General features: G+C 52.5%; 3 protein-coding genes across 6 annotated transcripts in view; 1 reads left to right on the top strand and 2 right to left on the bottom strand.

Moving 5' to 3' along the window:
• The first annotated feature begins 488 nt into the window (after positions 1-488).
• On the top strand, positions 489-8,771 carry AICDA (activation induced cytidine deaminase). Its single transcript, XM_038767752.1, has 9 exons — positions 489-586; positions 2,085-2,139; positions 2,656-2,800; positions 2,943-2,953; positions 5,153-5,301; positions 5,378-5,618; positions 7,473-7,743; positions 8,218-8,333; positions 8,718-8,771. The coding sequence occupies exons 1-9, from the start codon at positions 489-491 to the stop codon at positions 8,769-8,771; spliced, it is 1,140 nt and encodes a 379-aa protein (XP_038623680.1).
• Positions 8,772-14,143: 5,372 nt separating this feature from the next.
• Positions 14,144-19,173, bottom strand: APOBEC1 (apolipoprotein B mRNA editing enzyme catalytic subunit 1). 3 transcript variants are annotated; one of them, XM_038767962.1, is made up of 5 exons: positions 19,027-19,173; positions 18,501-18,531; positions 16,893-17,290; positions 15,317-15,435; positions 14,144-14,756 (listed from the first exon to the last, which is right to left on the bottom strand). In XM_038767962.1, the coding sequence occupies exons 1-5, from the start codon at positions 19,040-19,042 to the stop codon at positions 14,514-14,516; spliced, it is 807 nt and encodes a 268-aa protein (XP_038623890.1). In that variant the 5' UTR covers positions 19,043-19,173; the 3' UTR covers positions 14,144-14,513. The 3 variants fall into 3 exon arrangements, with proteins under 3 accessions (XP_038623890.1, XP_038623891.1, XP_038623889.1); XM_038767963.1 differs by having other exon boundaries at positions 18,501-18,528; positions 19,002-19,083; XM_038767961.1 differs by lacking the exon at positions 19,027-19,173 and having other exon boundaries at positions 18,501-18,623.
• A 2,266-nt stretch (positions 19,174-21,439) lies between these two features.
• The window catches only part of LOC119946605 (mRNA-decapping enzyme 1B-like), a 28,453-nt gene continuing 23,782 nt past the window's right edge, over positions 21,440-26,110 (bottom strand). Inside the window, exons 1-4 of one of the 2 annotated variants that reach the window (XM_038768013.1) lie at positions 24,112-24,207; positions 23,516-23,648; positions 22,440-22,606; positions 21,440-21,998 (exon numbers count right to left, since the gene is read on the bottom strand). In XM_038768013.1, the coding sequence (XP_038623941.1) occupies positions 21,456-21,998; positions 22,440-22,606; positions 23,516-23,642 (837 nt within the window). In that variant the 5' untranslated portion in view covers positions 23,643-23,648; positions 24,112-24,207 and the 3' untranslated portion in view covers positions 21,440-21,455. Of the gene's footprint in view, positions 21,999-22,439; positions 22,607-23,515; positions 23,649-24,111; positions 24,208-26,110 lie in introns of those variants that run through there. The other variant, XM_038768014.1, reaches the window with a different exon arrangement.

Below are 26,110 nucleotides of genomic sequence, written 5' to 3'. Positions count from 1 at the left end.
CCCACAGCAGCCGGCACCCAGTACAGTGCTCTGATTAGTCAGCTAGTCAATTTTATTTATTGAGCACTTACTGTGTGCAAAGCACTGTGCTCAGCACTTGGGAGAGTATAATACAGCAATAAACAGACACATTCCCTACCTACAATAAGCTTACAGTCTAGAGGGGCAGACAGTAGTGTAAATAAATCAATTACTGATATAAATAAATAAATAAATCACAGGCTGCAGCACAGCACAACAGTGCACAGCACAGCAGGCAGTCAATCAGTTGTATTTACTGAGCACATCCTGTGGGCAGAAAACTATACTAAGTGTTTGGGAGAGTACAATACAACAATACAAGACATATTCCCTGCCCTCATTGAGCTTACAGTCTAGAGGATGAGACCTCTGCACAAAGCAGATAGTGGTACAGTGCTCTGCCCTCAGCAGGAACAGGTCCAGCATTCTGCATACAGAGGGCCTGGGTAAATACAGGCATGTTCAGAATGGCCCCCACCACCCCGGCTGGTCGTCTGGGGGCTGTGGGTGGAGAGGAGATGCAGCAGCAGCAGAAGCAGCAGCAGACCAGGACACAGCTCCCCTGGTCTGTTGAACCCTGTGTGTGCCTGTGTGTGCGTGGGGGGGGGGGGCAGGTGGGGGGGTAGGAGGAGGCCAGTAACTCCTCCCCCAGGTTCATCAGACCTAAGACAGGAGGGAGCAGGGCTGGGGGGCGGGGGGGGAGGAGTGGCAGAGAAGAGTTCAAATTTGAATGTGAGTTGCTGGGGGCCTGGTCGACCCATCCCGAAAGCATCGGCTGCTGCCCTCTCTGCCCTACCACCCCAGGGAAACTGACCGAGCCCGGACCAGATCTGCCTGGCCATGGACAGGTAACCAGGGTGTCCCCGCTGCCCGTCCTCCACCCCCACTCCACTTCCCTCTATATATCTCTCTGTCACTCTCTCTCTCTGGGGTTTTTCACAATGAATCTGCACTGAGAGCAGCCCAGGTCTGGGTCCCTTTCTCTTTCCTCTGTCTAGCTGACTCAGGGTGCTCACCGGCTCTCCCCTTCTCCCCCTCCCTCTCCCCTATCAGCAACCCCAGGGCCACTCCTCTCAGCCACAGACCGCTGGCCCCAGGCCCCTCTCTCACATAATAATAATAATAATGGTGGTATTTTTTACGCACTTACTGTGTGCCAGGCACTGTACCAAGCGCTGGGATCCATACAAGCAAAGCAGGTTGGACACAGTTCTTGTTCCATATGGGGCTCAGAGTCTTAATCCCTATTTGACAGATAGGGTAACTGAGACCCAGAGAAGTGAAGTGACTTGCCCAAGGTGCCACAGCAGAAAAATGGCTGAGTTGGTATTAGAACCCAGGTCCTTTAGACTCCTAGGCCTGTGCTCTATCTATGTTGTTTCTCAGATGCTCCCTGCCCCCTCCAACTCTTCTAATCTATCAATCGATGCTATTTTTTGAATACTTACTGTATGCAGAGCACTCTGGTAAGCGCTTCCCTCTCTGCCTAGCTCTGTAGCTCTTCATCTCTGTCATGCCTCCAACTTTATCTCTGTGTGTCTATCTCTAGCTTTCTGTCTCTAGCTCTCCATCTCTGTGTCTGTCTCTAACTCTTGGTCTTTGTCTCCTACTGACATTTTTCCTTCTCTAGTTCTCCATCTGTGTCTGTCTTGACTGACTTTCTCCCTCAGCCTGTGTGTCTGTCTCTGGCTCTCTGCCTGTCTGTCTCCTGACTGGTTGAGAAGTGACTCCAGTCCAAACAACGCCGGTAGTGGCGGGTGTGAATTATCTATGAGTCGCCTGCGTGTAATGAAATATTTGTGATTGCCGGTGGTGGCTCTGGGGACTTGGGGCTGGTCTCAGACCAGAGAACCCAGGAACTAGAAAGGACCTTGAGTGGGAGTGGTGGTTATTGGGGCAACAATAATGGCAGCAGCCGTGGCAGCGGTGAAAGAGCATTGGGAGCATTAGAGCAGCAAGTGAGCAGTAGGAGAGTAATGAGAGCAGTGAGCATGTAAAAGCAGTGAAAGTGCTAAGAGGAATGAGAGCGGTGGGAGCTGTGAATGATAATGATCCTGTGGTAGCAGCAGTGAATACATGAAAGCAGTGATAGCAGTGAATGATTCCACAGTAGCAGCAGTGAGTGCATGAGAGCAGCGAGAGCAGTAAGAGGAGTGAGAGCAGTGAGAACAGTGAGCACATGAGAGCAGTGAGAGCCGTAAGGGCAGTGAGAGCAGTGGGAGCATTTAATGATCCTATAGTAGAAGCAGTGAGTGTGTGAGAGCAGCAAGAGCAGTAAAAGGAATGAAAGCAGTGAGCACATGAGAGCAGCAAGAGCAGTGCATTCATTCATTCAATTGTATTTACTGAGTGCTTACTGGGTGCAGAGCTCTGTACTAAGTGCTTGGGAAGTGCATGATCCAATAGTAACAGCAGTGAGTGTGTGAGAGCAAGGAGAGCAGTGGGAGCAGTGAGCACATGAGCAAAACGAGAGCAGTGGGACCAGTGGGAACCGTGAATGATCCAACAGTAGCAGCAGTGAGTGCGTGAGAGCAGAAAGAGCAGTGAATGGAGTCCTGGGCGGCGCCTGTCCTCATTACTACCATGGTTTCCTTCAGTTCACTAGGGGTTCTCCCTCTGAGGTCTCGGTTGCAGAATCGGAGAAAATGCCTCTTGCTCATTTTCTTCTCCCTTCACCAATGCCCAAAAAGGGAGCCCAGCAGCCCAGCAGCCCAGCAGCCCTGCAGCCTGGCTGGCCCAGACCTCCTAGTGGTGGCATCCAAGGGGCTGGTGGTTGCGGGTGGCCCTGGGGCAGACTGAGTTCCGACCCTAACCTGCACCAGGCAAATCCATAGCCCAATCTTGCCCTTTGGCCCCACTCTGCCCATCTGTCTAAGCCCCTGCCGGAGAGTTAAATTCTGAGTCTGGGGGACCCTCGGCAGGCATACGAGGCGTGAGTGTGTGTGTGCACGGTGGGGGTGCGCTGGCACCTCCCCAGGGAAGGTGATGTCACTGTGGTTGCCCACAGCGGAAACCCGAGCCAGGGCTGGTCAGCAACGCAGGCCGCTTTGGGGCTGCTCTTGTGGCTCAGATGGAGGGGCCCAGGGGAGCGGGGGGGAGGGGGGGTGGGGGGGTAGGAGGGAGGGCAGAAGGAGAGGGCCAGGAGAGGAGAGGTGAGAGAAAGGGAGTTCAGTGCGGGTGAAAAGTGAAAGGATGATAGAGAAAGGGAAATGAAGAGCAAGCCAGCCGGAGGCAGGCTCAGAGGTGGAGGCTAGAGGTGGGGCCAGGCAGAAGCAGAGGCCGGAGGCCCCGGAGAAGAGGCAGAGGCTGCAGACAAGACCTAGACCCCAAATCTGGGACAGAAAATTCCTTCAGCCCCCAGAGAGAAAGCCACTTTCTACTGAGAATGTAGCCACAGGGTCGGGGGAAGGCGAGGATGAATCAGAATTATTTTTAACCCGTTCCTTTCTGGTTTGCTGTGCTGGAACATGCTGGGGTTCTGCTTCACAGAGCCCAGCTGCCCAGACCACCTCCTGAGCCTCGGATCGGAATAACTGCCTTCAGTAGCCGCCTCCTCTCCCCTTCCCCCAGTCCTGCCCCCTCCGGTCCACCCTCTCCTTCCCACCCGCTTCCCCTCCACCTCCTCTCCCCACTCCAAACCCCTTCCATTACTACCTCCTCCTCTTCCTCCTCCCGCCTTCCAGAAGATGAAACATCAACTATAACTTTTCCCTCACCCTGCTGCCTGGATGAGAGCTGGTCTCTGGGGGAGACTGCATCCAGCTGGGCCGCTCAACAACCTGGGCTGGTCTCCCTGAGGCTGCTGGGAAGAGCTTTGCCTGGGGAGCACCAGGGTGGGGAGACAGAGGGAGCAGGGGAGAGAAGAGGGAGAAGGGGAGGACCTGAGAGAGGAGATGAGAATCACAGAGGCTCTTGGATTGGAAGAGGAAGGAGAGAGTGGAAGTTGACTGAGGAGAGAGTAGAGAAAGGCCAATCAGATCGGGCCTGCCCGGGATGAGCAAATGCCTACCAACAATAGAGCTGGTAAGCGGAATGAAAACATACAAAGCAGTTTCACTCACCTAACATTCAGAGAGCCTGATTTTTCTGTGGGACTTTGACCCACAAAGGCATTGTATTATGTGCCTTGGTTAACTGACTAGACCTCAATTATCACTACAGAATTCTGCATAACTCCACCCTGGGTCAGTCCCCAGGCTGCCCAGCACAGGGCTCTGTCCAGTTGGTAGCCTCTGACATTTCCTCTCCATCCCTGACTCTCCCCTAGTGTCCCAACGCTAGACATCAGACAACACTAGACATCTCTGACTCTCCCAGCTCCACCCCTGACTTCCCCAGTGACCCAGTATGGACCATACAATCAATCAATCAATCAATCAATCAATCATATTTATTGAGTGCTTACTATGTGCAGAGCACTGTACTAAGCGCTTGGGAAGTACAAGTTGGCAACATATAGAGACAGTCCCTACCCAACAGTGGGCTCACAGTCTAAAAGGGGAAGACAGAGAACAAAACCAAACATACTAACAAAATAAAATAAATAGAATAGATATGTACAAATAAATAAATACAGTAAAAAATATGTACAAACATATATACATATATACAGGTGCTGTGGGGAAGGGAAGGAGGTAAGCTGGGGGGGATGGAGAGGGGGACGAGAGGGAGAGGAAGGAAGGGGCTCAGTCTAGGAAAGCCTCCTGGAGGAGGTGAGCTCTCAGCAGGGCCTTGAAAGGAAGAAGAAAGCTAGCTTGGCGGAGGGGCAGAGGGAGGGCATTCCAGGCCCGGGGGATGACGTGGGCCGGGGGTCGATGGCGGGACAGGCGAGAGCGAGGTACGGTGAGGAGATTGGCGGCGGAGGAGCGGAGGGTGCGGGCTGGGCTGGAGAAAGAGAGAAGGGAGGTGAGGTAGGAGGGGGCAAGGTGATGGACAGCCTTGAAGCCCAGGGTGAGGAGTTTCTGCCTGATGCGCAGATTGATTGGTATCCACTGGAGATTTTTGAGGAGGGGAGTGATATGCCCAGAGCGTTTCTGGACAAAGATAATCCGGGCAGCAGCGTGAAGTATGGGCAGCATCATGAAGTACAACAGCCCTAATACTCCCCTCTCCATCCCTGAACCTTCCTCAGGGATCTAACGTGGACCATCAAACACTCCTGAGTCTCCCCAGGAAGCCCCAGGGGACCCCAGGTGCAAACACAAGCAGGTTTGAAAGCCTCTTGGAGAGGGAAAAGGTCAGAACCAGTAAGGGCTCCGCAAGAGCCATCTTGGCGGCGAGGTGAGATCAAAGCTGCTCTGTGGCCCAGGGAGGCCAAGTGAGGGCTCGCCACCCAGTGATGGTGCTAGTGCTGCAGTCCAGCTGGTCAGTCAGTAGTGGGAGGAAGCAGAACCAATGCCTTTGGCTCTGAGGTGGTCACTTCCTGCCCTCTCCTCCCTGCTGTCTGCAGCCTCCTGATGAATCAGAAGAAGTTCCTTTATCACTTCAAAAATGTACGCTGGGCCAAGGGCCGGCATGAAACCTACCTGTGTTATGTGGTGAAGCGGAGGGACAGTGCTACCTCCTTCTCACTGGACTTCGGCCACCTCCGAAACAAGGTATAGTGCCACGGTCAGAGCACCCAGCCACCCACTGGCTCCTCAGGGCTAGGGATTGACCATCCAAACCCTTGACTTCTCCAGTTACCCACCATAGACCATCCAAAACACTGACTCCCTCAGTGACCCAGCATGGAGTACACAAGCCCCTGACTCCCCCAGTGACTCAGCATAAAACATCTAAATTTCTGACTCCCAGAGTGATCCAGCATTGATCATCCAATTCCTCTGATTCTCCCCTCTCCATGCCAGACTCCCCCAGGGATCCAACAAAAACCATCTAACATCCCGGATTCTCCCCTCTCCATCACTGGCTCTCCCCAGTGATCTAGCACAAACCGTCCAACATCCCTGACTTTTTCCTCTTCATCCCTGACTCTCCCCCAGTGACCCAGCACAAACCATCCAATATGTCTAACTCTGCTCCCCAACCCAGACTATCCTCCACTGACCGAGCATGAACCACCCTACACCCCTGACTCTTCCCTTTCCCTAACTAACTTTCCCTCTTGAAAACCACTGATTTATTCCTGGATTGATTCCAACCCCTCTAGGAGCTTCTGGACCATTTTCAGTCCATCCCTAGCTTTCTCCACTGAGGCTCAATTTGTACTGTTTGTCCATGAAAATGCCCAGATCCCCTGGAACTGCTAATATTTTTTCTCTACACAATGCCACCCTTCCTGGGGCAAGAAGTGTTTCCTGTTCTTTGCTCTAAACTTGACCACCTCCTGCTCCAGTGAGGGGCCCCTCACCCTGAGGGGTGGGATTCTCCCTGCCTGGACCCCTGAGCCTCCCCCATGAGTAAGTGAATTCTGAACCAGTCCAAGACAATTGGGCCACCTGGGTCTTTGGGACAGCTGGGACCACTGCCCCTGCAGATGTGTGAGCTCCTCATGTATGGGGAACTTAACTCATCTTATGTTGTACTTTCACTTGCACTCAGTACACTGTAGCTGCTCAGTAGATATCACTGCTCCCTCTCTGGCTTCCATGATCCAGCACCCCTCCCTTCCTCCTGGCCAACCCAGACCCCATTCACCAGTCCACTTTATCTCCCCAGTCCCATTACCTCTTCCAGCCACAGGTCCCGTAGTGATTTTGCCCAGCCATGCTGGGAGCTCTGTGCCAGGTCACCAGGCTGAAGAAGGATGCCAAGTCCCAATACCTCCTCCCAACCCAGCAGCAGATCCACAAGCATGGGTTAAGCACAACAGCCCCCAAACGGAAACCTGAGTGGCACCTGATGTGGAACCACTTTAGAATGGTCACTCTCTGGCCTCCATCCATCCTCTGACCCACCCACAACCGCCCACAGATGGGACATGTTGAGTCACTGTGAGGAGTGAGGGAAGGAGAGATGGGAGTAAGGGCTGTTGTGGGGTCCATGTTGGGAGTCAAGGATGGAGAGGGAACAGTCAGGGGTGTCGGATGTTCTGTGCTGGGTGAGCAGGGAAAAGTCAGGGGTGGAGAGGGAAGTGTTAAGGATGTTGGACAGTTCACCTTTACACCATGAAAATGAGGGTACTAAAGGTGAACGGCACACCATTGCCTGCAGCATCGTGGCTCATTCATTCATTCAATCATATTTACTGAGCGCTTACTGTGTGCAGAGCACTGTACTAAGTGCTTGGGAGAGTACACTATAACAGTAAATGGACACATTCCCTGCCCTGGTGCCACTCCTGGAGACAGAGTCCTGGTCTGACTGGCCTGGGGACCGCACCAATAACCACTGTGCACGGCCCCATGCTCTCCTGCCTCGTTCCTGCGGTCACAGGCCCCTTCCTGGTCTGGGGTCCACCGCCATAGTGGCTCACCCAACCCCCCCAACCACCCACGTCTCCCCCTCAGTCGGGCTGCCACGTGGAGCTGCTCTTCCTCCGCTACATCTCTGACTGGGACCTGGACCCGGGCCGCTGCTACCGGGTCACGTGGTTCACGTCCTGGAGCCCCTGCTACGACTGCGCCCGCCACGTGGCCGAGTTCCTGCGCGGGAACCCTAACCTGAGCCTGCGCATCTTTGCCGCCCGCCTCTACTTCTGCGAGGATCGCATGGCCGAGCCGGAGGGGCTGCGGCGACTCCACCGGGCCGGGGTGCAGATCGCCATCATGACCTTCAAAGGTCCGCGCTGGGATCGGGGTGGGAGGGGAAGAGGAAGGGGCTGGGAAGGGGATGGTGTGCAGGATGGGGCAGCAGGACCAGAGGAAGAGTGGGAAATGAATGGAAAGCAAGGAAATGGGACCTGGACAGACAGGGTGCAGAGGGTTAGGGTAGGAAATGGGAGTAAGGAGGGAGGGTCCGGTTATGGGGTTTCGGCTAGGAAAGAGCAGGGGAAGAGGCCGGTCAGAGCCAAGAGGAAGGGACAGGACCAGAGGGGAAGAATGATGGATAAATGAGGCAAAAGGAAAATCTCAGAGCAGTATCCTGACCGCTCCAGACTCTCCCCCTTCCTTTCCTTAGTCCCAGGCCAACCACCCCACCGCCATATCTTCCCTCCCACCCATCCTCCTCCAGCCCCCATCTTTCCCCAGTCCCTCACCCACCCTTCCTCCTTGTCCTACCCTTCATGTCCCCACCATGCTCTCCCGCCCCCAGATTACTTCTATTGTTGGAATACTTTTGTGGAAAACCGAGAGCGGACATTCAAGGCCTGGGAGGGGCTGCATGAGAATTCAGTCCGCCTGTCCAGAAGGCTCCGGCGCATCCTTTTGGTAAGGGTCCATATTCCCCCCCCCCCCCCCAAATCTCCCGTCCCCTCTCTTCCAACATCTCCTAACCCTTCTCTTCCTCCTCCCTGCCCCCAACTCCTGCCCCATCTCTCCCACCTCCCCCAACATTTCCTGCCCTGTCTCTTCCACCTTGGACCCGCTCGCAGACCCCAGCTTCGATCCTGCACCCAGTGCAGCATTCTGCTCACACAGTAGGTTCCCAGCACAGCACTCTGCACACAGTAGGCACCAACACATTGTGATGATGATGAACTTTCCTCTCTGATTCTTCCTGTTTAAGGTTCTTCCTTTCCTCCCAATCTCCAACCCCTTCCTTCTCCCACCTCCCAACTCGCCTCACTTGCCACTCCCCTTCTTCCTCTGCAGCCGCTGTATGAAGTGGATGATTTAAGAGACGCCTTCCGCACGTTGGGACTCTGAGGGCAGCCCCGGGATCCCCGGGAGTCCCAGAAGGAGTTCCAAGGAGCCCCCAAGGAGGTTGCAGGCAGCTGATAGCTCTGGAGATGATGAGCCTACCCCCCATCACTGTCTCCTACTTACTCTTCTCTCTGTCCTCTGCCCCTCCTCTGTCTCTCTTCTTCCTCTCCCTCCTGTCTTGCTATCTCTGAATGTCTCTAATGGGCTGAGCTCTGCACTGAATGTCTGTAAGCCTCCAACATCTGTAAGCCCTGAGGAAGGCCCTAGTGTCTGGCAGGGGCAGAAATGCAGGCTCAGCCAGGGCCTCAAGGTCAGTCCCAGCCACCTCGCTCCAGTCCACCCCCTCTCTGCCCAACCTGCCTCCTCTGCATCCAGCAGTACTTTTGGGGGGACCTGGAAGCAGGGGTTGTTCCAGACCCACCTTTCCCCATTCTTCGGCACCCCTGACATGAGAGGCTGGGAGTGGAAGGCCAGGAACAGAGCCTGGACACTCCTCCCATGACCTGGACCTGATGGAGCAGAGCAGAGACTGGACATCTCTCCCGTGAGCCCTGACTGGTGGGACAGAGTGGAGCCTGGACACCTCTCCCACATCCTCTGCCCAGGGAAGATGAAGCAGCCTGGACACACCGACTAGACCTCTTGGGCTGTGGAGGCACACCTCTCCCAGGCGTCCTGCCCCAGAAGGGCAGAGCAGCCTGGGCACCACTCCCATACCCCCTGCCCACGGGATGGAGCCCTAGGGTTTGGGTCTGGAAAACGCAGGCATGGTTGACCTCTCCAACAAGTCAGCCTGGCCAGGCCTCCCTGGACTATGCAGCCACATCATGTTGAGACCTTCACTATGCCTCCTTCAGGACAATGTGGGCCGGCCACTAGCATGGGCAGATTGGTGCCTCAGGCTGGCACGAACTGGCCAGGACTGGTCTCCCACCCCCAAAACAAAGCATTAATCTCTGGGCGTGGCAAGCTGCAGTCTGGCTGTCCGAGCTGCATGTTCACATTGTATATAAAGTTCTTATGAATAATGATGATTGTGATAAGGATGATGATGGAATTTATTAAGCCCTTACTATGTGCCAAGCACTGAGTTAGATGCAAGTTAATCAGGTCAGATAAAGTCCCTGTCTCCATAGGGCTCCCATTCTATGTAGGAGGAAGAATAGGTATTTTACTCCCGTGGTGCAGATGTGAAAACAGGCCTAAAGAGGTTAAATGGTTTGCTCAAGATCACACAGGCAGCATGAAGCGGTATGGCACAGTAGATAGAGCATAGACCTGGGACTGAGAAGGTCATGGGTTTTAATTCCAACTCCACCACTTGTCTGCAGTGTGACCTTGGGCAGTCTGTGCCTCTGTTAGCTCATCTGTAAAATGGGGATTGATACTTTGAGCCCCACATGGGACAGGGACTGTGCCCAACCCAATTGGTTTCTACCCCAGCACTTAGTTATAGTGCCTGACCCATAGTAAGCACTTAACAGATACCATAATTATTATTATTACAGGCAGCAGGGTTTGGAATTGGGACTCAAACCTAGGTCTCCTGACTCTCAGGTCTGGTTTTTTGGTTTTTGGTTGTTTTTTTTTTAACCAGGTCAAGCTTCCTCCCACCCCGAGGAAAGTGGTTGTGGGAGGCTTTGCCTGAACTGGGAATGTCTTGAGAGTGAGGAGCTAGCAATTCCAGGTGTAGGTCTCCATTCATCCTAAGGGAAACAAATTATTTATCCTGCTCCCCTCACCCACCACCACAAACATTTGGGAAATAATCACCTCCTTATAAAGCCAACAAGTTGGTTCCAATTGACCATTCCAAGTCAATCAATGATATTTATTAAGCACCTTCTATATACAGAGCACTGTACTGAGTACTGGGGAGGGTACAATAGAGTGAGTAGACACGATCCCTTCCCTCAAGGAACTTACAAGTCTTTTATGTGCACAGTACTGTACTGAATGCTTGGGAGAATGCAATAGGATTAATAGACCCAATCCCTATCCTCAAGGAGTTTATAAACTGCTATGAGCTGAGCACTCTGGAGAGTACAATAGACTGAGTAGACACAATCCCTTCCCTCAAGAATCTTGCAGCCTAGTGGAGGACACAGACACTAAATAAGTTACTACTGCTAAATAACACAGAAGGAAGAAGAGACTTGAAAGATGCATATGAGGAAGAGTAAGTGCTTAAACAGTAGAGTGTGGCCAGTCATTAGTCTCTAGAATCTAAGTCCCTTGTGGAAAGGCATCATATCTACCAATTCTATTGTACTCTCCCAACTGCTTAGAACAATGCTCTGCACACAGTAAGTGTTCAATAAATACCTGGATTGATTGATTCAGAAGTGCTGAGCTGATGAGAGGTGAGTCAGGGAAGACTTCCCAGAGGAGCTGTGATTGTCAAAGGGCTTTGAAGATGGGGAGAGCAGTGGTCTACCAAATGTGAAGGGAAAGGGAGCTCTAGGCAGAAGGGAGGGTATGAAAGAGATGAAAACAAGGGGCAAGGAGTAGATGAGCTTGAGGGGGGAGAAGTGTGCAAGACGGGGTTCAGAGGGATAGCAGAGGGAGAAGTGAGAGAGTGGATTGGAAGCCCTCATGCTGATGGTGAGGAATTTCTGCTCAGTGCCAAGAAGGAGGAGCCGTCATAAGAGGATTCGATACTCTGAATCTTTCTCAATGTCCATGCTCACGACCGCTCCACAGCCCCATCCCAGACTGATTTTGACCCGGAATCTGGACAAGCCTCTCCTGCCCCTGGAGGCCATGTGTCAGTTGGTCCCTTCAGAGGCTTCTGCTTCCTTCAAGGTGGAGGTGGGAAACCACCTGCTTGTTGTTCCCTGCACCTGGACCACCCACAGGGAAGGGGAAGGTTATTGCATGTGTGTGCATGCACACACACACACACACATGCATGTGCACTGACCCTAAAGCCACCTGGGCTGGACCCCTGGACAGTGGATGATCTGAGAATGGTGTAACAACTTTCTCTGCCTTCTGCTTCTGGCTGGGACCTTTCATGGGCCAGGGCCAGTCCTAAAGGTACAGTGATAATAACAATCATGATAATTAAAAAAACTGTTATTTGTTAAGTGCCTATGATGAGCCAAGCACTGTATTAAGCTCCAGGGTAGATGCAAGCTAATCAGGTCAGACATAGAAGCAACATGGCTTAGTGGGTAGAGCACACATCTGGGAGTCAGAAGGACCTGGGTTCTAATGCCAGCTCCACTACCTGTCTGCTGTGTGTCCTTGGATAAGTCACTTCACTTCTCTGTTCCCCAATTACCTCATCTGTAAAATGGGGATTAAGACTGATTGGTTTATGTGTGACAGGGATTGTGTCCACGCTGATTATCTAATACCTATCCCAGTCCTTAGAACAGTGTCTGGCACTTAATAAGCACTTAAATACCAATTATTACTATTATTATTATAGTCCCTGTCCCACATGGGGCTTCCACTCAAAATATCTATTTTCCCTCCCCCTTAATCTCCATTTTACAGATGAGGAGTCTGAGACACAGATAAAGTGAGTTACCCTAGGTCCCACGGCAGGTAAGTGGTGCGTTAGAACCCATGTCTCCTGAATCCTGTTTCTGTGCTCATTCCACCAGGCTGGAGTGGAGGGGCACTGAGCTAGCCAGGCGGGTGTCAAAGCCAACACTAGTACTGCTGGACAGGGTCAAGGTGCCTGTCGGCCGCCAAAAAATGGCAGAGTGGGGGGCCAGTAGCTGAGGGTGGATGCGGTGGGCCAAGAAAGGGAATGAAGGGCTCAGGTAGGGGTCCCTGGTCACATCAGCAGTTAGTAGAAGTATGACTAGTGAGATTGCTCAGCTGGGGTAGCTGTAGCCTTCCAAAGGGGCTAAGAACTGAGCCGCAGACTAAGCGTGAGGCACAGAACGAGAACGAGACACCTGGGCAAGGATCATCCTTGGAGGTCCCAGCACCAGTTCCCACAGTTTAAGAACGAGGGACTGGATAGGGGATGGACAGATGGTAGGCACATAAGGACGGTTGCTACAATAAGCACATAGAAACAACCTGAGAGACAAGGACAACAATGTATACGGAAGGGGCAAAAGGAGCAAAGTTTCCCTCCTCACTCGCTCAGACTCCCACGGCTGCAGTCACCATCTCAACTCATAAAAATTTCAACTTTCTAAACGTGGTTCCTGCCACCATCTCGGTGGCAGGAACCACATTCGGGAAGTTGAGATTTTATGCTGCCACTGCCCCTCACCCTCCGAGGCAGGGAAGAGGAACTTAAGGAAGTCACAGTGGAGGAGGGGAGGGGAGGAGGGTGGTATCCTGTTTCTCTCTGGTCTGGCCTGGAAATGGCCCAGGAAATCTGCACTCCAGGGACCAGGCCTGGCTCTCCTGTTCCACTGTTGCAATTACTGACTGCCAATCCTTCGCTGTTTGCCATTATCAGTAATGTTAGGTTTTAAGTCCTCACTTTGTTACTGGCTTTATTTACCCCCTTCTAGGTTCAATTCTGTTATCAAATTCCACCTCCTCCACCAAGCCTGCCTCAGTGAATTCCAACACCACATTTACGGCAAGGCTGATGTATCTTCAGCATGGCGATACCTGTGTACATTGCTTTATTCTTGACTGAGGGAGAGTCAGGGATGGGGAGAGGAGGGTTAGGAGTGTTGGATAAGAATAATAATTATGGTATTTGTTAAGCCCTTACTACATGCCAAGCACTGTTCCAAGTACTGGGGTAGATACAAGGTAATCAGGTTGTCCCACATGGGGCTCACAGTCTTAATCCCCATTTTACAGATGAGGTAACTCAGGCACAGAGAATTTAGAAGGTTTGGCCAAGTGGCAGAGCCGGAATTAGAACCCACATCCTCTGACTCCCAAGCCCATGCTCTTTCCACTAAGCCATGCTGCTTCTCTATGGTCCATCCTTAAGGAGCAAGGGGCCCAACTCACACGTCCTCCCTTGTCCTTCTGCCCCTGCTGGAGACAGGGTCCCAGCCTAATGCAGGAGTCCCCATTATTGATCCAAGTCTCTCAGTCCCCTGCCCCATTGAGTTCTAATAATAGTAATAATAATGATGATGGTATTTGTTAAGCGCTTACTGTGTGCAAAGCACTGTTCTAAGCAGTGGGGGGATACAAGGTGATCAGGTTGTCCCATGTGGGGCTCACACTCTTAATCCCCATTTTACAGATGAGGGAACTGAGGCACCAAGAAGTGAAGTGACTTGCCCAAAGTCACACAGCTGACAATTGGCAGTGAGGATTTGAACTCATGACCTCTGACTCCAAAGTCCATACTCTTTCCACTGAGCCACACTGCTTCTCAGAGTTTGGCCCTGACAGCTCTAGAGGCCCAATTCAAGACACTCTCACAGCCATACTCCATGGTCACTGCTGACAGTATTTATTAAGTGCTGGTGAAGAGGTAGGTAGAGGATAATCAGATCAGATATGGTGCCTTTTGAACACATGGCTCAGTCTCAGAGGAAGAGATAGCCGGGATCTTAGCACATGTACAGAAGAAGAAACTGAGGCCCAGATTGGGGAAGCAATTCGGCTGAAGTTACGCAGGAGGTCGGGGTAGAGCTAGGACAGGAAGCTGGGTCTACCACCTGCCAAACACTACCAATCCATCACTGTGTGCAGAGCACTTTACTGCGTGCTCAATAAATATGATAGAATGAATCACTCAATAAATACAATTGATTGATTGCCAGGGCTGAGCCCCATCCATTAAGCAAGACTGCCTCCTCACCTGAACACCCAGAACCAACCATAGGTGTTCAGGTCCTGCACCTCTCCATTCACAGTGACTGGGCCCCACCCTCCCTGGGCAGCAGAAAATGATGTCTGGGGGGGCAGTGGTCTGACCAAGCCCAGGGGCAGAAGGAGAGCAGGAGGGAGCTTCTGGTAGTGGCAGGAGTGCAAAGTCAGGCTGAAACGTAGAAGCTGCTGGTGCTTCCCTGGAGAGATCGTCAGACATGCGGGGAGGTCCTGGGAGGGGCGGGGAATGGGGTAGAATAAGAGGGGGTCAGTGACTCTCAGTTCAAGTTACACCCTCGTCACCAACGGCAATGGCTGCCCTCCACCCTCCCCCCAGCAGGGCTTGGTCACTTGATCAAGCGGGACACCCTGGGATCGGGACCCCTCCAAAAAGGGGGTAGGGGCTGGTGCTCTCTTCCCCAGCCTGGGACATGGTGACGCCCCCCCCCCCGCCCCATTCCCCCAAGGACTGCCCAAAACCTCTGACAGCTTGGATGCAATTGGATGTGGAGGTCAAGGTCAGTGATAGAGGCTGATGGCGGCCACCCCTCCCCAGGCCCATCAGCAGGGGAATGCGGATGAAGGCGGCAGGGGCTTGGCCTGGGAACTCTGGTCAAAGGCCACTCTGGGGCCTACGGCCATTAAGCGCTTAGTACAGTGCTCTGCACATAGTAAGCGCTCAATAAATACTATTAATGATGATCTGGACCACCCAAGGGTGTAGACCAGCCCTGGGGCCCAGGGTCTATGGGACCCCGCAGGCCCGACCTTTCCCAGCGGGTGGCACTCACGAGACAAATGCAGCGCAGTTCCAGGTCAAACAGTTGTCTGGGCACCGGGTGGTATCGGGGCCATTCCTCCTCCTCACCTGGGCTGCAGTCCACAAAGTTCCTCCAGCAGTAATAGTGTTCTGAGTCCCAGAAACACCAGTTAGCTTAGCAACAACAGGGTGGGGGCTGGAAGGGGGGAGGACGGCCCCCTTCCCACCCACAGCTCTCCTCCGTTCCTCCCCCGGCGGGAAGGAGGAGAGGGACTTATCTGGGGAGAGTGAAGTGCCATGAGAATAGATGCTTCTACATGAATCACTTAGTTAAGGCTTTACTCCGTGCTAACCACTGGGGGAGATGCCATATAATCAGGTACTATCCCTGCCAAACATGGGGCTCATAGTTTGAGTGAGGGAGAACAGGCATTTAATCCCATTTTCAGAGAAGGACTGAGACACAGAAGTGAAGTGCCTTGCCCAAGGTCACACATCAGCAAGTGCTGGAGGTGGAAATAGAAGTGGACTGCTGGTCCTGAGCTCTCACCCTGCTTTTCACTGCTAGGGGAATCAGCAGTTGATCATCATCATCATCATCAATCGTATTTATTGAGCGCTTACTATGTGCAGAGCACTGTACTAAGCGCTTGGGAAGTACAGATTGGCAACATATAGAGACAGTCCCTACTCAACAGTGGACTTACAGTCTAAAAGGGGGAGACAGAACAAAACCAAACATACAAAATAAAATAGAATAGATATGTACAAGGAAAATAAATAAATAAATAAATTTCAGCTCGGTCAGGTCCTGAACCCTCACAAGGTGAACTGGGGCCTTGGAATCCCCGTCAAAGAACAGTTCACCCTGACCTCAAAAAGCCTACAGTCTAATAACAACGCGTCATTCGTGAACTTCCTAAGTTTCGTTCAGAATGACCGATCTAGAAGCTTTCAAGCATGCTTGAAAATACCACGGTCTCTGGTTGCTTCTCTGCTCTCTCCATTCTTCATTCATTCATTCCATCATATTTATTGAGCACTTACTGTGTGCAAAGCACTGAACTAAGCACTTGTACTAAGCATTCTTCCTCCTCCTCCACCTTCATGTCCTGGGACCTTCCATGAGCCTACCCCAGGGCACAGAGCTAAGACCAACGCCCAGCCAATGGTCTCAGCAGCTGCAGTCCATCATCCTTTAGGATGGTGGAGAGGGGTGGGGCGAGGCAGGGAATGGACCTGGACCACAGCAAATAAGCAGAACTATTGGATGGATGTCTGTGGTCCACAGCCCACCTCCTCCTCTCTTCCTTCTTGTGCCTGCCCCCTCCACCTGATCCTTGCCATAGCCCTGTTCCTTCACAGCGTTCTCCAAATCCTTCTCCCGCTCCCCAGGCCTCTCTACCTATTCCCCTCCTTGCCCCGCCCTATGCCATAGCTGTGCTCTATTTCTTAGATCACCCACTCTCCCACTCCTATCCCCATTCCCTCCTCTCCCCTAATCTCTCCTTCCCCTGGTCTCGCCCTTGCCTGACGTCACTCATAATTCCTTTTCTCACTGCCCTCTCTCTGTGGGGTTGGGATGGGGCTCCCAGAAGAATTCGTACCTGGCGGACCCATGACCCGGACATCCACGCCACCCTGCACCAGGTTCCGGAGCCCCTGGCGGTTCTGGGGGTCCATGTGCCAGTACAGGCGGGCCACAAAGATGGTCAGCTTCACTGTGGGGTACCTGTCCAGGAAGACCTGCATGGCCCTGGCACACTCCCAGCAGGGGCTCCAGGACAGGAACCAGGTGATAGTGCAGGTGGTGGATGGGCCCAGATGCCGCTGGGCCTGGAACTGGTCTAAAAAACTCCGCTCCACATGATGCACGCTGTTTTGGCTGCAGCTCCGCCACAGGCGGCTGCTGGAGCCCCACCACACCTCCCAGAGCAAGCTGGTCTCCTTGCGCAGCTGGCTGGGGTCAAAGAAAGCTGTGAATTCCCATGGTTTGATCCTCCTCCTGAAATGGAGCACAGGGTAGAGGGTGGAGGGCAGAGGGTGGGGAGCTGGGGGGGGTCAGAAGGTCAGAGAGTCTGGAGTCTTCGGGGGGAATGGGGTTCTGAACCCCGTGACTTCCTTTCCAGCCAGGAGGCATAATCAGTGCCAGATTCCCTTGGAGCCCAGGGCTCACCATGCTAAGCAGAGTACAGAGAATGGGACAGGAAATCAGAAGACCCAGATTAGCCCCTGGCCTGCTGTGTCACTGTGGCTAAGTCACAGATCCCTGGACCTTAGTTTCCTCATCTGGAAAATGAAGACAAGACTCCTGTTCTTCCTATGACACTGTGAGCCCTGTATAGGACGTGGACTGTGTCTGAGCAGATGGATTATCTTGCATGAACTCCAGTAGTGAGTGCATAAGTTCATTCATTCAATCATATTTATTGAGTGCTTACTGTGTGCAGAGCACTGTACTAAGCGCTTGGGAAGTACAAGTTGGCAACATATAGAGTCCCTACCCAACAATGGGCTCACAGTCCAGAAGGGGGAGAGAGACAACAAAAAAGTGCTTAATAAATGCCATTATTATTGTAATATCTTATTCCTACCCCCTCCTAACCTGTGACATTTGGCTCACTGACTAATTAAGGCTGATGTCTCTAAACCTGTGAGTTGTAAGACCCAAGCCAAGTTAGTAGATTGTCCTACAAGCCCGGGGGGCCAGTCAGTCAGCCTGAGTAGCTGGGCCAGGTATCGAGGGATGCTAAACTCAGGATGGGGAACCCTTAAGGCCTCAGCAAGGGAAAGCTGAAGGGTCTGGCTGGATCTGCTCAGGGAGAAAAGGGTGGGATGGGAGGGAGGAAGAAGAGTGGAGAGAGGTGGCGAAGTCCTTTGTTTTGGATCATAAAAACCATACAAAGGGAGAAAGCAAGAACTTTGGAAGAAGAACCCAATAGATTGTTTTTGTCCCATATCCAAGAGCAAAAGAAGAAAGGCGAGTACATACACACACACACACACACACACACACACACACACACACACTCGGCAGGGGTGAGAGGCATGGACTCAATCAGGGTAAGGGGGACAAGAGGATATAAACATATGCAGCATTGGGAGGTCAGGGGCAGTGAGAGACCCAGAAGCAAAGCCCAGCGCCCCCTTGGCTCCCCCTCTCCAGAAGCCCCTTATTGGGAGTCTAAGACAGAGGATGGAATAATCTCTCTCACCTCATGGTAGGGTCTGCAACCAAGGTCTCTGCTGGCAAAGAGGTCACAGCATCAGCCGGAGAGTGAGGTCCAGACAGGGGTCCCATCCCAAGTACTGGACTGTCCCCCAACAATGATGGTGGGCCAGACAGGAGCACAGAGCTTCTGGGAACCTCCCTGATCTGGGTAAGGCCCGGTCCACTTACAATACAGCCGAGTGGAGAGTCTGGTTCTTCTCTGCACAATTCCAGCCCCACTTCCCCCTTTCCCCCCCCCCACATATGCCTGTCCTGCCCCCCATCCTGGGAAGGAGCCTCCCAGCTCACAGAGAGCTTGGCCTAGGCAGTTCAGGGGTGGCATGGAGGAAAAACTCTGACAACAGACCTGAAGAGGAAAGGGGGCTCCAGGCCCTCAAGTTGGTCACTGTCACCCACCAGCATCCTTTGGGGGGGGGGGGGGCGCTTCTAGCAGCCCGCAGCGCAGCCAACTGAGACCTCCCCCTGCAGAAACCCAGGTTCTTACGTGCCACCAGAAGATGTTCCAGTACCTCTCTCCGTGGCCATGGCTGTTACTGACACCTTACCCTCAGGCTGGAGGCTCCCTGCACTGCTCTCTGGGGGAACACAACTGGACTTTAGCTTTCTGCGGGCCCTCGGTGCCACTTCCTCAGCAGAGTCTGACTCATGGGTGGCTCGGGTCTGGGCACCCAGCGGGAAGGGGGTGAACAGATCAAGGTCCTTGGAATTGAGCTGACCAGGCACATCGCAGCACAAGCTGCTTCCCACATCTAGTTCCTCATATCTGCCTTCCCTTCTACCAACTCGATCTCTCTCCCTCCCCCTCACCTAAACCTTGACCTCATCCCAGTTTCTCGTACCTCTCCCATCACAGGCCCGGGCAATGTCTTGCCCCACGAAAAAGGTGGGGATGGGGCAGAGAGAGCTGGCCAGGGGGTGAGTGTGAGGATCAGTCAGATAGGAGCCCATATGACTCAGATTATGGTTCAGGGCTGCCTCCTCCACCCTGCCCTCCCCAGACTTCCGGATTCCACCCCTTTGCCCTTTACCCCCCACCCCGTGACTGGGACCAGGGTGGGGCACAAGGCTACTGAGAGAGGAACGTGGACTAGATCTGTGCAGTGCTTACCCAGAGAATGCTTAAAAAACCTACTCCAGTTCTGCCCCTCCAGTCCTCCCAGAGGCAGGGGCCAAGGTCAAGGCGGAGAACAATCAATCGTATTGAGCGCTTACTGTGTGCAGAGCACTGTACTAAGCGCTTGGGAAGTACAAGTTGGCAACATATAGAGACAGTCCCTACCCAACAGTGGGTTCACAGTCTAAAAGGGGGAGACAGAACAAAACCAAGCATACTAACAAAATAAATGGAATAGGTATGTACAAGTAAAATAGAGTAATAAATAAATATGTACAAACATATATACATATATACAGGTGCTGTGGGGAAGGGAAGGAGGTAAGATGGGGGATGGAGAGGGGGACGAGGGGGAGAGGAAGGAAGGGGCTCAGTCTGGGAAGGCCTCCTGTAGGAGGTGAGTTCTCAGTAGGGCCTTGAAGGGAGGAAGAGAGCTAGCCTGGCGGATGGGCAGAGGGAGGGCATTCCAGGCCCGGGGGTCGATCGGGGGAAGAAGGCAAAACCAGCCACAGTGAGTCAGAGGTCAACATCTCAGAGAGGGCTGCCTGCCGCCTCCCCCCCACCACCAGAAGAAATGAAAAAAGCAGCAGGTGCCCTGGCCCACCATAACAGTGCGGTGAACTCCCAGACTCTGCTGAGTCCAGGGGAGTGCAGCCCGTGCTTCTGGATAGGAGCAAGGCTGTGACTGAGTTGGTCTATGCACAGATAAGTGTATGGGTGTTGGCACCCATGACTGTATGTATGTGTCTGAGCATGAGATAGATCATCAGAAGCTCCTTTGAACTGACAGACAACTTGAGTGTGTGTGTGTACATGTGTGTATGACTGTGTGACTGGGGCGGGGGTATATATAGGCCTAGAGAGGTGGCACAGGAGATTATGGGTGCCCTCGAGCAAGGAGTGGGGTTGGACATCAGACTGTAGCAGGTCCCAAAAGGAGAGACAGGATGAGCAAGAGCCCCTTGGGGAATTTTCACAGGAAAATGTCAATCAAGGTAGGAGGGCAGTGGGACAGAAAAGAGACAAGACACCACCATTGCCCTTTCACCAGCAAAGGCATTGACAAGTGAGAAAGTCCTTGAGAGATTATTTTCCAACCAATTCTTCCCATTCAGACACTTTAGATGGCCACCAGCTCCTCCCCCGGGAACAAGCTATGATACTTCTTCCTGATCTCCCCCAGATCCCCCCCATCCCCAGAAACCTACTACCCATGATTGACCTTGGCCTCTCCTGGCCCCCAGTCACTGTGCCCATGCTACTCTGCCCTTACCTCAGGGAAAGGATTACCCCTGAGTCCATCTCAGCCCTTACACTCCCCCCCAATCATCTCAGCCACTGGAATTAGCAGTAAGAAGATGGACAGACCTGGATCCCAGTAAGAGGCTTTATTCATGTCACTCTGCAGTCAAGGAGCAGAGCTCAAATACCACATGGTAAAAGCACAGAGGCTGGATGCAGTCCACACAGGATCCTGTAAAAGCAAGGAAGTCTTCTACATTAGCAGCAAGCCTCATGCAGCAAAGGAGCCAATGGTCTGTGCAGCAGGGAACTCTGGCACCTCTGATAAAAAGCATTCATGTTATCACAGGCTTCAGTGGGCTTGAGAGAGCCATCTCTGTCCTCCTTTACACTTGAGGAGGGTGGGAGGGGGAAAATGGACAGACTATGACATGAGTACTTAGCCAAGGTCGTGGGGCCGGGGGGGGTGGGGGGTAGAAGAGGGAAAAAAAAAAAAAGTCAGACCCCCTGCTCTCCAGCTCTGGCACAGGGCAGATGGAGAGAGAGGGGCTGATAGCCAGGAAAAAAAAATGGGGCTGTTGCCTAGTTACCAAGAGGGGAACGTGAGGACAGAGACTGAGGGCGTGTGTTGGCCTGACGATTGATGGAGGGATTTGAGTATGGATTGGCCAATGCCGAGGGGTTTGCTAGAGGCCAGTGGGTCACCATGGCCAATGGGTTTGGGATGAGCAGAGAACCTGGTAGTGAGAGCCAGCTGGCAGGGGAGGCCCCCCTGAGGGAGAAAGGGTGTGGTTGCAGGGGGTAATACAGGCCTGGAGAGCGGGCACGGGGCATGAAGAGCTGGGGTGGAGCCTGCTGGCCCCAGGCCCCTGGGGCAGGAGGGCTGTTCTTCGGGGCGGCTGCTGGCGCAGGGTCCACTCCTGGCACGAAGTCCCACAGTCTGTTGGGGATCAGTAGCTGAACTGGCATCACGGGGTTCCAGTAGCAAGCACCATCCCAGGGGCTTCCAGGCTGGGGGACTACTGCGCCTTCGGCTCCAGGGGCGGGCTCCGGGGAGCCCATGTCGGCAGGAAGGCTGGAGGCCGAGCCCAAGGGTGGTGGACAGGGCTCCCAAACTTCTCCACTCTGTGGGGAGGGAGTTCACACACATTCCTCAGATGTGTTTTCTCCTGCACCTCACACCTAAAGCTGCTCAATGCAGGCAAGTCCCAGTTTTCAGGCAGACACAGCAAGGTTCCTAGGTCTAAGGCTGCCTCTGGGCAACCCTGCCAAAGGCGGCCTAGGTGCTCAAGCCCCAGGCCCCAGGGCTGTTTGTGGGGCCAGCAACTGAATTCCCCCCAGCCCCATCCCGGGAGGCCCAGGGTCAGTGCATGCAAACACCTGGGGCCTCTCCATGTGGAGCCTAAATGGGACATTCCAAAGGGCAGGTTGAGAGGGGAGTCAGCCCAAGGGAACAGCTATGCAACAAGAAAAGTCACACAACTGATCTCGTCTCAGGTTTAGAGAGATTTGCTTTTCTCAGGATCAGACCTCTTCCCCCACCCCCCGCCTCCCAAAGCAGCTCACCTCTCCAAAATGCAAGACCTGGGAGCCCGAGTCCAAGTCTCGGTTGTGGTTTAATTGTGTTCTAATTATTCTATTTTCCTCAGAGGTTTCCTCCCCAGCGGTCACTGATGCAGCAGCCACCCTCCTGAGGGAACTGGGGGACTCTTCGAATCCCCAGCCTCTGGGCCCTGCACAGAGGAGAGAATAAGTGTGGGGGTAAGAGCAGACACCCCAGCCTACACCTGGACAATTGTCTTCCCTAGGCTTAGCAGGGAAGAGTGGAAAGTGGCTTAGTGGAAAGAGCATGGGCTTGGGAGTCAGAAGTTGTGAGTTCTAATCCTGCTCTGCCACATCAGCTGGGTGACTTTGGGTAAGCCACTTAACTTCTCAATGCCTCAGTTACCTCATCTGAGAAATGGGGAATAAAACTGTGAGCCCCATGTGGGACAGCCTGATTATCTTGTATCTACTCCAGCACTTAGGATAGTGCTTGGCACATAGTAAGCACATAAATACTGTCATAGTTTTTTTAAGTTTTTTTAATTTTAAAAATATTTTCAATGGAAATGGGATGGGAATAGATCTCTGTGTTTGGAGGAGGATCTGGGCTACAGAGCAGTAAAACAATGGAGGAGGGGGAGGGGTCGGAGACAAATTCAGAAACCTGAAGAAGGGAATAAGGGAGGGGGCAGTATATTTGAGAGGATCATGGAAAAGGAAGTAGGATTTAGGCACAGGCCAGACTCTTGGTGTCAGAGGATCCTGAGACTGGGGCTTTGGGTGGGAAGGATGTCAGGGATAAAGTGAGAAGGACAAGGAGTGAATGTGGGGGAAGAGGGGTGGGTAAGGGCACCATTCCCCCGGCTATCAAACTGCTGCAGGGGTTTGATAAAGTGAATTAAGCAGATCTCTGTGAGGATCCTGGTGAGTCCCAGCCCCTGCCCTGACCTGCCCCCAGCAGGAACCTGAGAGCTCCCACTTAGACCCGACCACAGGCAGTCTCAGCTTCTTGTGCTGCCAATCTAGAACTCAACCAGGGGGAGACCCCAAGAAGGCTTTCGCAGTGTCCTCTCCCTCCCTTTTCCTCCCCTCATCACCTGGGCTGGGGGGACCACTCTCCAATCTGGACCCTGGGGGCTCTGCTGGACATTCTCTGGGAGGCAGGCTGCTGGACTCCGAGGAGGCTGGCAAGGGACTCATGTGCCCTGTTCTTCTCATCACCATGGTCACCTGTGCCCGGAGAGAGAGAAGGGTCTGTTTTCCTCCTTTCCATGGATCTGTGTCACTCAGAGCTATGGAAGTCAGGGAAGACCTCCTGAAGGTGGTAAATTTGGAAATATATCAAACACAGTAAAGGACACATCTGGAGGGAGTCAAGAGAGAAGGCTGTATCCAATCCACTGCAAGAAGAAATTAGGAGAGAAACTTGAGAAGAGTAGGGAGTAGAATTAGGGATTACAATGAAGAACACCAAATGTTTGGGGGAAACAGCTAGAAGCCCAGTATCAGGAGATAAGTTGATGCAGAAAGAACTGGGAAAGAGTTAGAGCAGAAATATGGATACCACATCAAAGTGAGTGGCCCTACCCAACTTCAATATAAGTGTGACAAGAAGGATCAAGGAGGAGACAGAAGAGAATGTGAGTAAAAAACCTCCAACTCCAAAGCAAGATGCAATCATTATCAGACTTACCCCCAAAACACAACCAATTTGGAGTGTAGGAAGAGAAGGTGTCACTCCCCAAAACTCTTGAACTGGTCAAACCACAACTAGCCCTCAGTCCTCTCTTTTTCCTCCCACCCCTCTCAAAAAAAAAAAATGCTTATAAGAAGTGAGCTCAAGGTGAGCTATTTAAGTCCTCCCTCCCCATCAGTCCTTGCTCAGCGCCAAAGCCTTCCCACCTGCCAACAGTTGAGCAATCAAGCTCTAGTATTTACACAAACCAGGTGAATTTGGGGATTGACATCATAGAGGGATGAAAGAGGGCTGGGGGCAGACAGGCAGACCTGACCTTCATCATAAAGTCTCTCCAACCACTCCTGTGAAGAGTTCAGTCAGGAATGAGAGTAAATCCCAGAAGACCTACACTCCCTTCCTAGGCAGTGGGTCAGACCCCTCCCATCCAGGAATGGAAGGGTCTGGATCCATGCTTCTTTACACAACCCAGCCCCTGCTAGGCACACTCCAAACCCAGGCCATCTGATCCTTTAATTCTGGGTTGGAAGGGTGTAGCAGCTACCTGCCCCAAGAGTCAAATTATGAACCCTCTCCCCAGCTGCAGCTCCATCTCCTTGGACCAGGACCACCCAATGTGGGGAGGCAGGTGGCAGGGTTGGTGAGAATCAAGTTACAATCACTAGGGTGATTCAAGATTTGAGACAGAAGGGGCTAGTAGCTTGGGGGAGAATGTTGTTCTCACAAGAATTCAGGTCCTGGCCTGGCCTTTAATGTCTCCTTTGATCTTCTTGGCCAGAGCCCGTTGTTGGGTAGGAACCATCTCTATATGTTGCCAACTTGTACTCCCCAAGTGCTTAGTACAGTGCTCTGCACACAGTAAGTGCTTAATAAATACAACTGAATGAATGAATTGTGTTACCTTAGCCTGGGACACAGGAGATCAGAGTCTAATCCCAGCTCCACCACTTACTTGCTGTGTGAACCACAGCAAATCAATCAATCAGGCAAATCAATTCTCAGTGCTTCAGTTCCCTCATCTGCAAAATGTGAATAAACTACCTGTTCTTCCTCCCGCTTAAACTGTGAGCCCTGTGTGGGAAAGGGACTGTGTTTGATTGTATTTGCTTACCTCAGCCAAAAGGTAAGCACTTCACAAATTCCACTATTAATAGTATAGGATTTCATTAATATTATTATTATTAATAATAATAAAATCTTCACAGGAATTCCTCCCATAGCACTCTAACTTTAGTAGAGACAGCACGGGTTAGTGGAACAAGCATGGGTTTGGGAGTCAGAGGACGTGGGTTCTAATCCTGACTCCATCTCTTGTTGGCTATGGGCCTTTGGACAAGCCACTTAACTGCTCTGTGCCTCAGTTACCTCATCTGGAAAACAGGGATTAAAACCGTGAGCCCCACGTGGGACAACCTGATTACTCTGTATCTACCCCAGTGCTTAGAACAGTACTTGGCACTTAGTAAACACTTAACAAAAATACCATAATTATCATTATTAGAGGTGGACACTACTTGCCCCTTCAGAATCATTTTCCTGGGCTTGAGGTCAGCTCTGAGAGATACCTTCGGTGTCATTCACTTTGGATCCTTCACTCATGGTGAAGATGAATCAGCCTCTCAGCCAAGGGTCCCCCTCTGTTTTGGAACCCTAAGGTTCTACACAGGCTGAATTAAGGGTGTGGAGTTTCCATAATTGTGATATTTCTTCAGTTCTTTTTGCACGACCAGCAGCGTGCTCAGTTGGACACTGGAAGATGATGGGCATGTGATGGAATGTTTCTCAAATGAATAAATCTTCAATACATCTACTGTGGTGCCCCTGAATTTGCATTTCTGCCTATTCAGGTGCAGCAAAAGCCTTTGGGTGGGGAAATAGGTAGATCTGGGGAGGACTGGAGGGTCGAGGGACAAAAGGAAGCATAGTACAGTGCTCTGCACACAGTACAGTGGCCTGTCCCACCGTCGACCCCTGGCCCACGTCATCCCCCTGGCCT

The sequence above is a fragment of the Tachyglossus aculeatus genome, chromosome 27 (assembly GCF_015852505.1).
Source record: "Tachyglossus aculeatus isolate mTacAcu1 chromosome 27, mTacAcu1.pri, whole genome shotgun sequence".
In the NCBI taxonomy this organism is placed as follows: domain Eukaryota; kingdom Metazoa; phylum Chordata; class Mammalia; order Monotremata; family Tachyglossidae; genus Tachyglossus; species Tachyglossus aculeatus.
The sequence above is the reverse complement of the archived record's forward strand: the minus strand, read 5'-3'. Positions and strand labels throughout refer to the sequence as shown.

What these genes read in the sequence shown, in the direction of transcription:
- AICDA (XM_038767752.1), top strand. Translation starts at nt 489, where the DNA reads ATGGCCCCCACCACCCCGGCTGGTCGTCTGGGGGCTGTGGGTGGAGAG. An exon ending in CGCCATCATGACCTTCAAAG is followed by an intron (nt 7,744 to 8,217) that starts GTCCGCGCTGGG and finishes TCCCGCCCCCAG; the next exon opens with ATTACTTCTATTGTTGGAAT. An exon ending in GGCTCCGGCGCATCCTTTTG is followed by an intron (nt 8,334 to 8,717) that starts GTAAGGGTCCAT and finishes CTTCCTCTGCAG; the next exon opens with CCGCTGTATGAAGTGGATGA.
- APOBEC1 (XM_038767961.1), bottom strand. Translation starts at nt 18,586, where the DNA reads ATGGGACCCCTGTCTGGACCTCACTCTCCGGCTGATGCTGTGACCTCT. An exon ending in GTTGCAGACCCTACCATGAG is followed by an intron (nt 17,291 to 18,500) that starts GTGAGAGAGATT and finishes GCTCCATTTCAG; the next exon opens with GAGGAGGATCAAACCATGGG. An exon ending in AACTGCGCTGCATTTGTCTC is followed by an intron (nt 14,757 to 15,316) that starts GTGAGTGCCACC and finishes CGCCCCTCCCAG; the next exon opens with GACCTCCCCGCATGTCTGAC.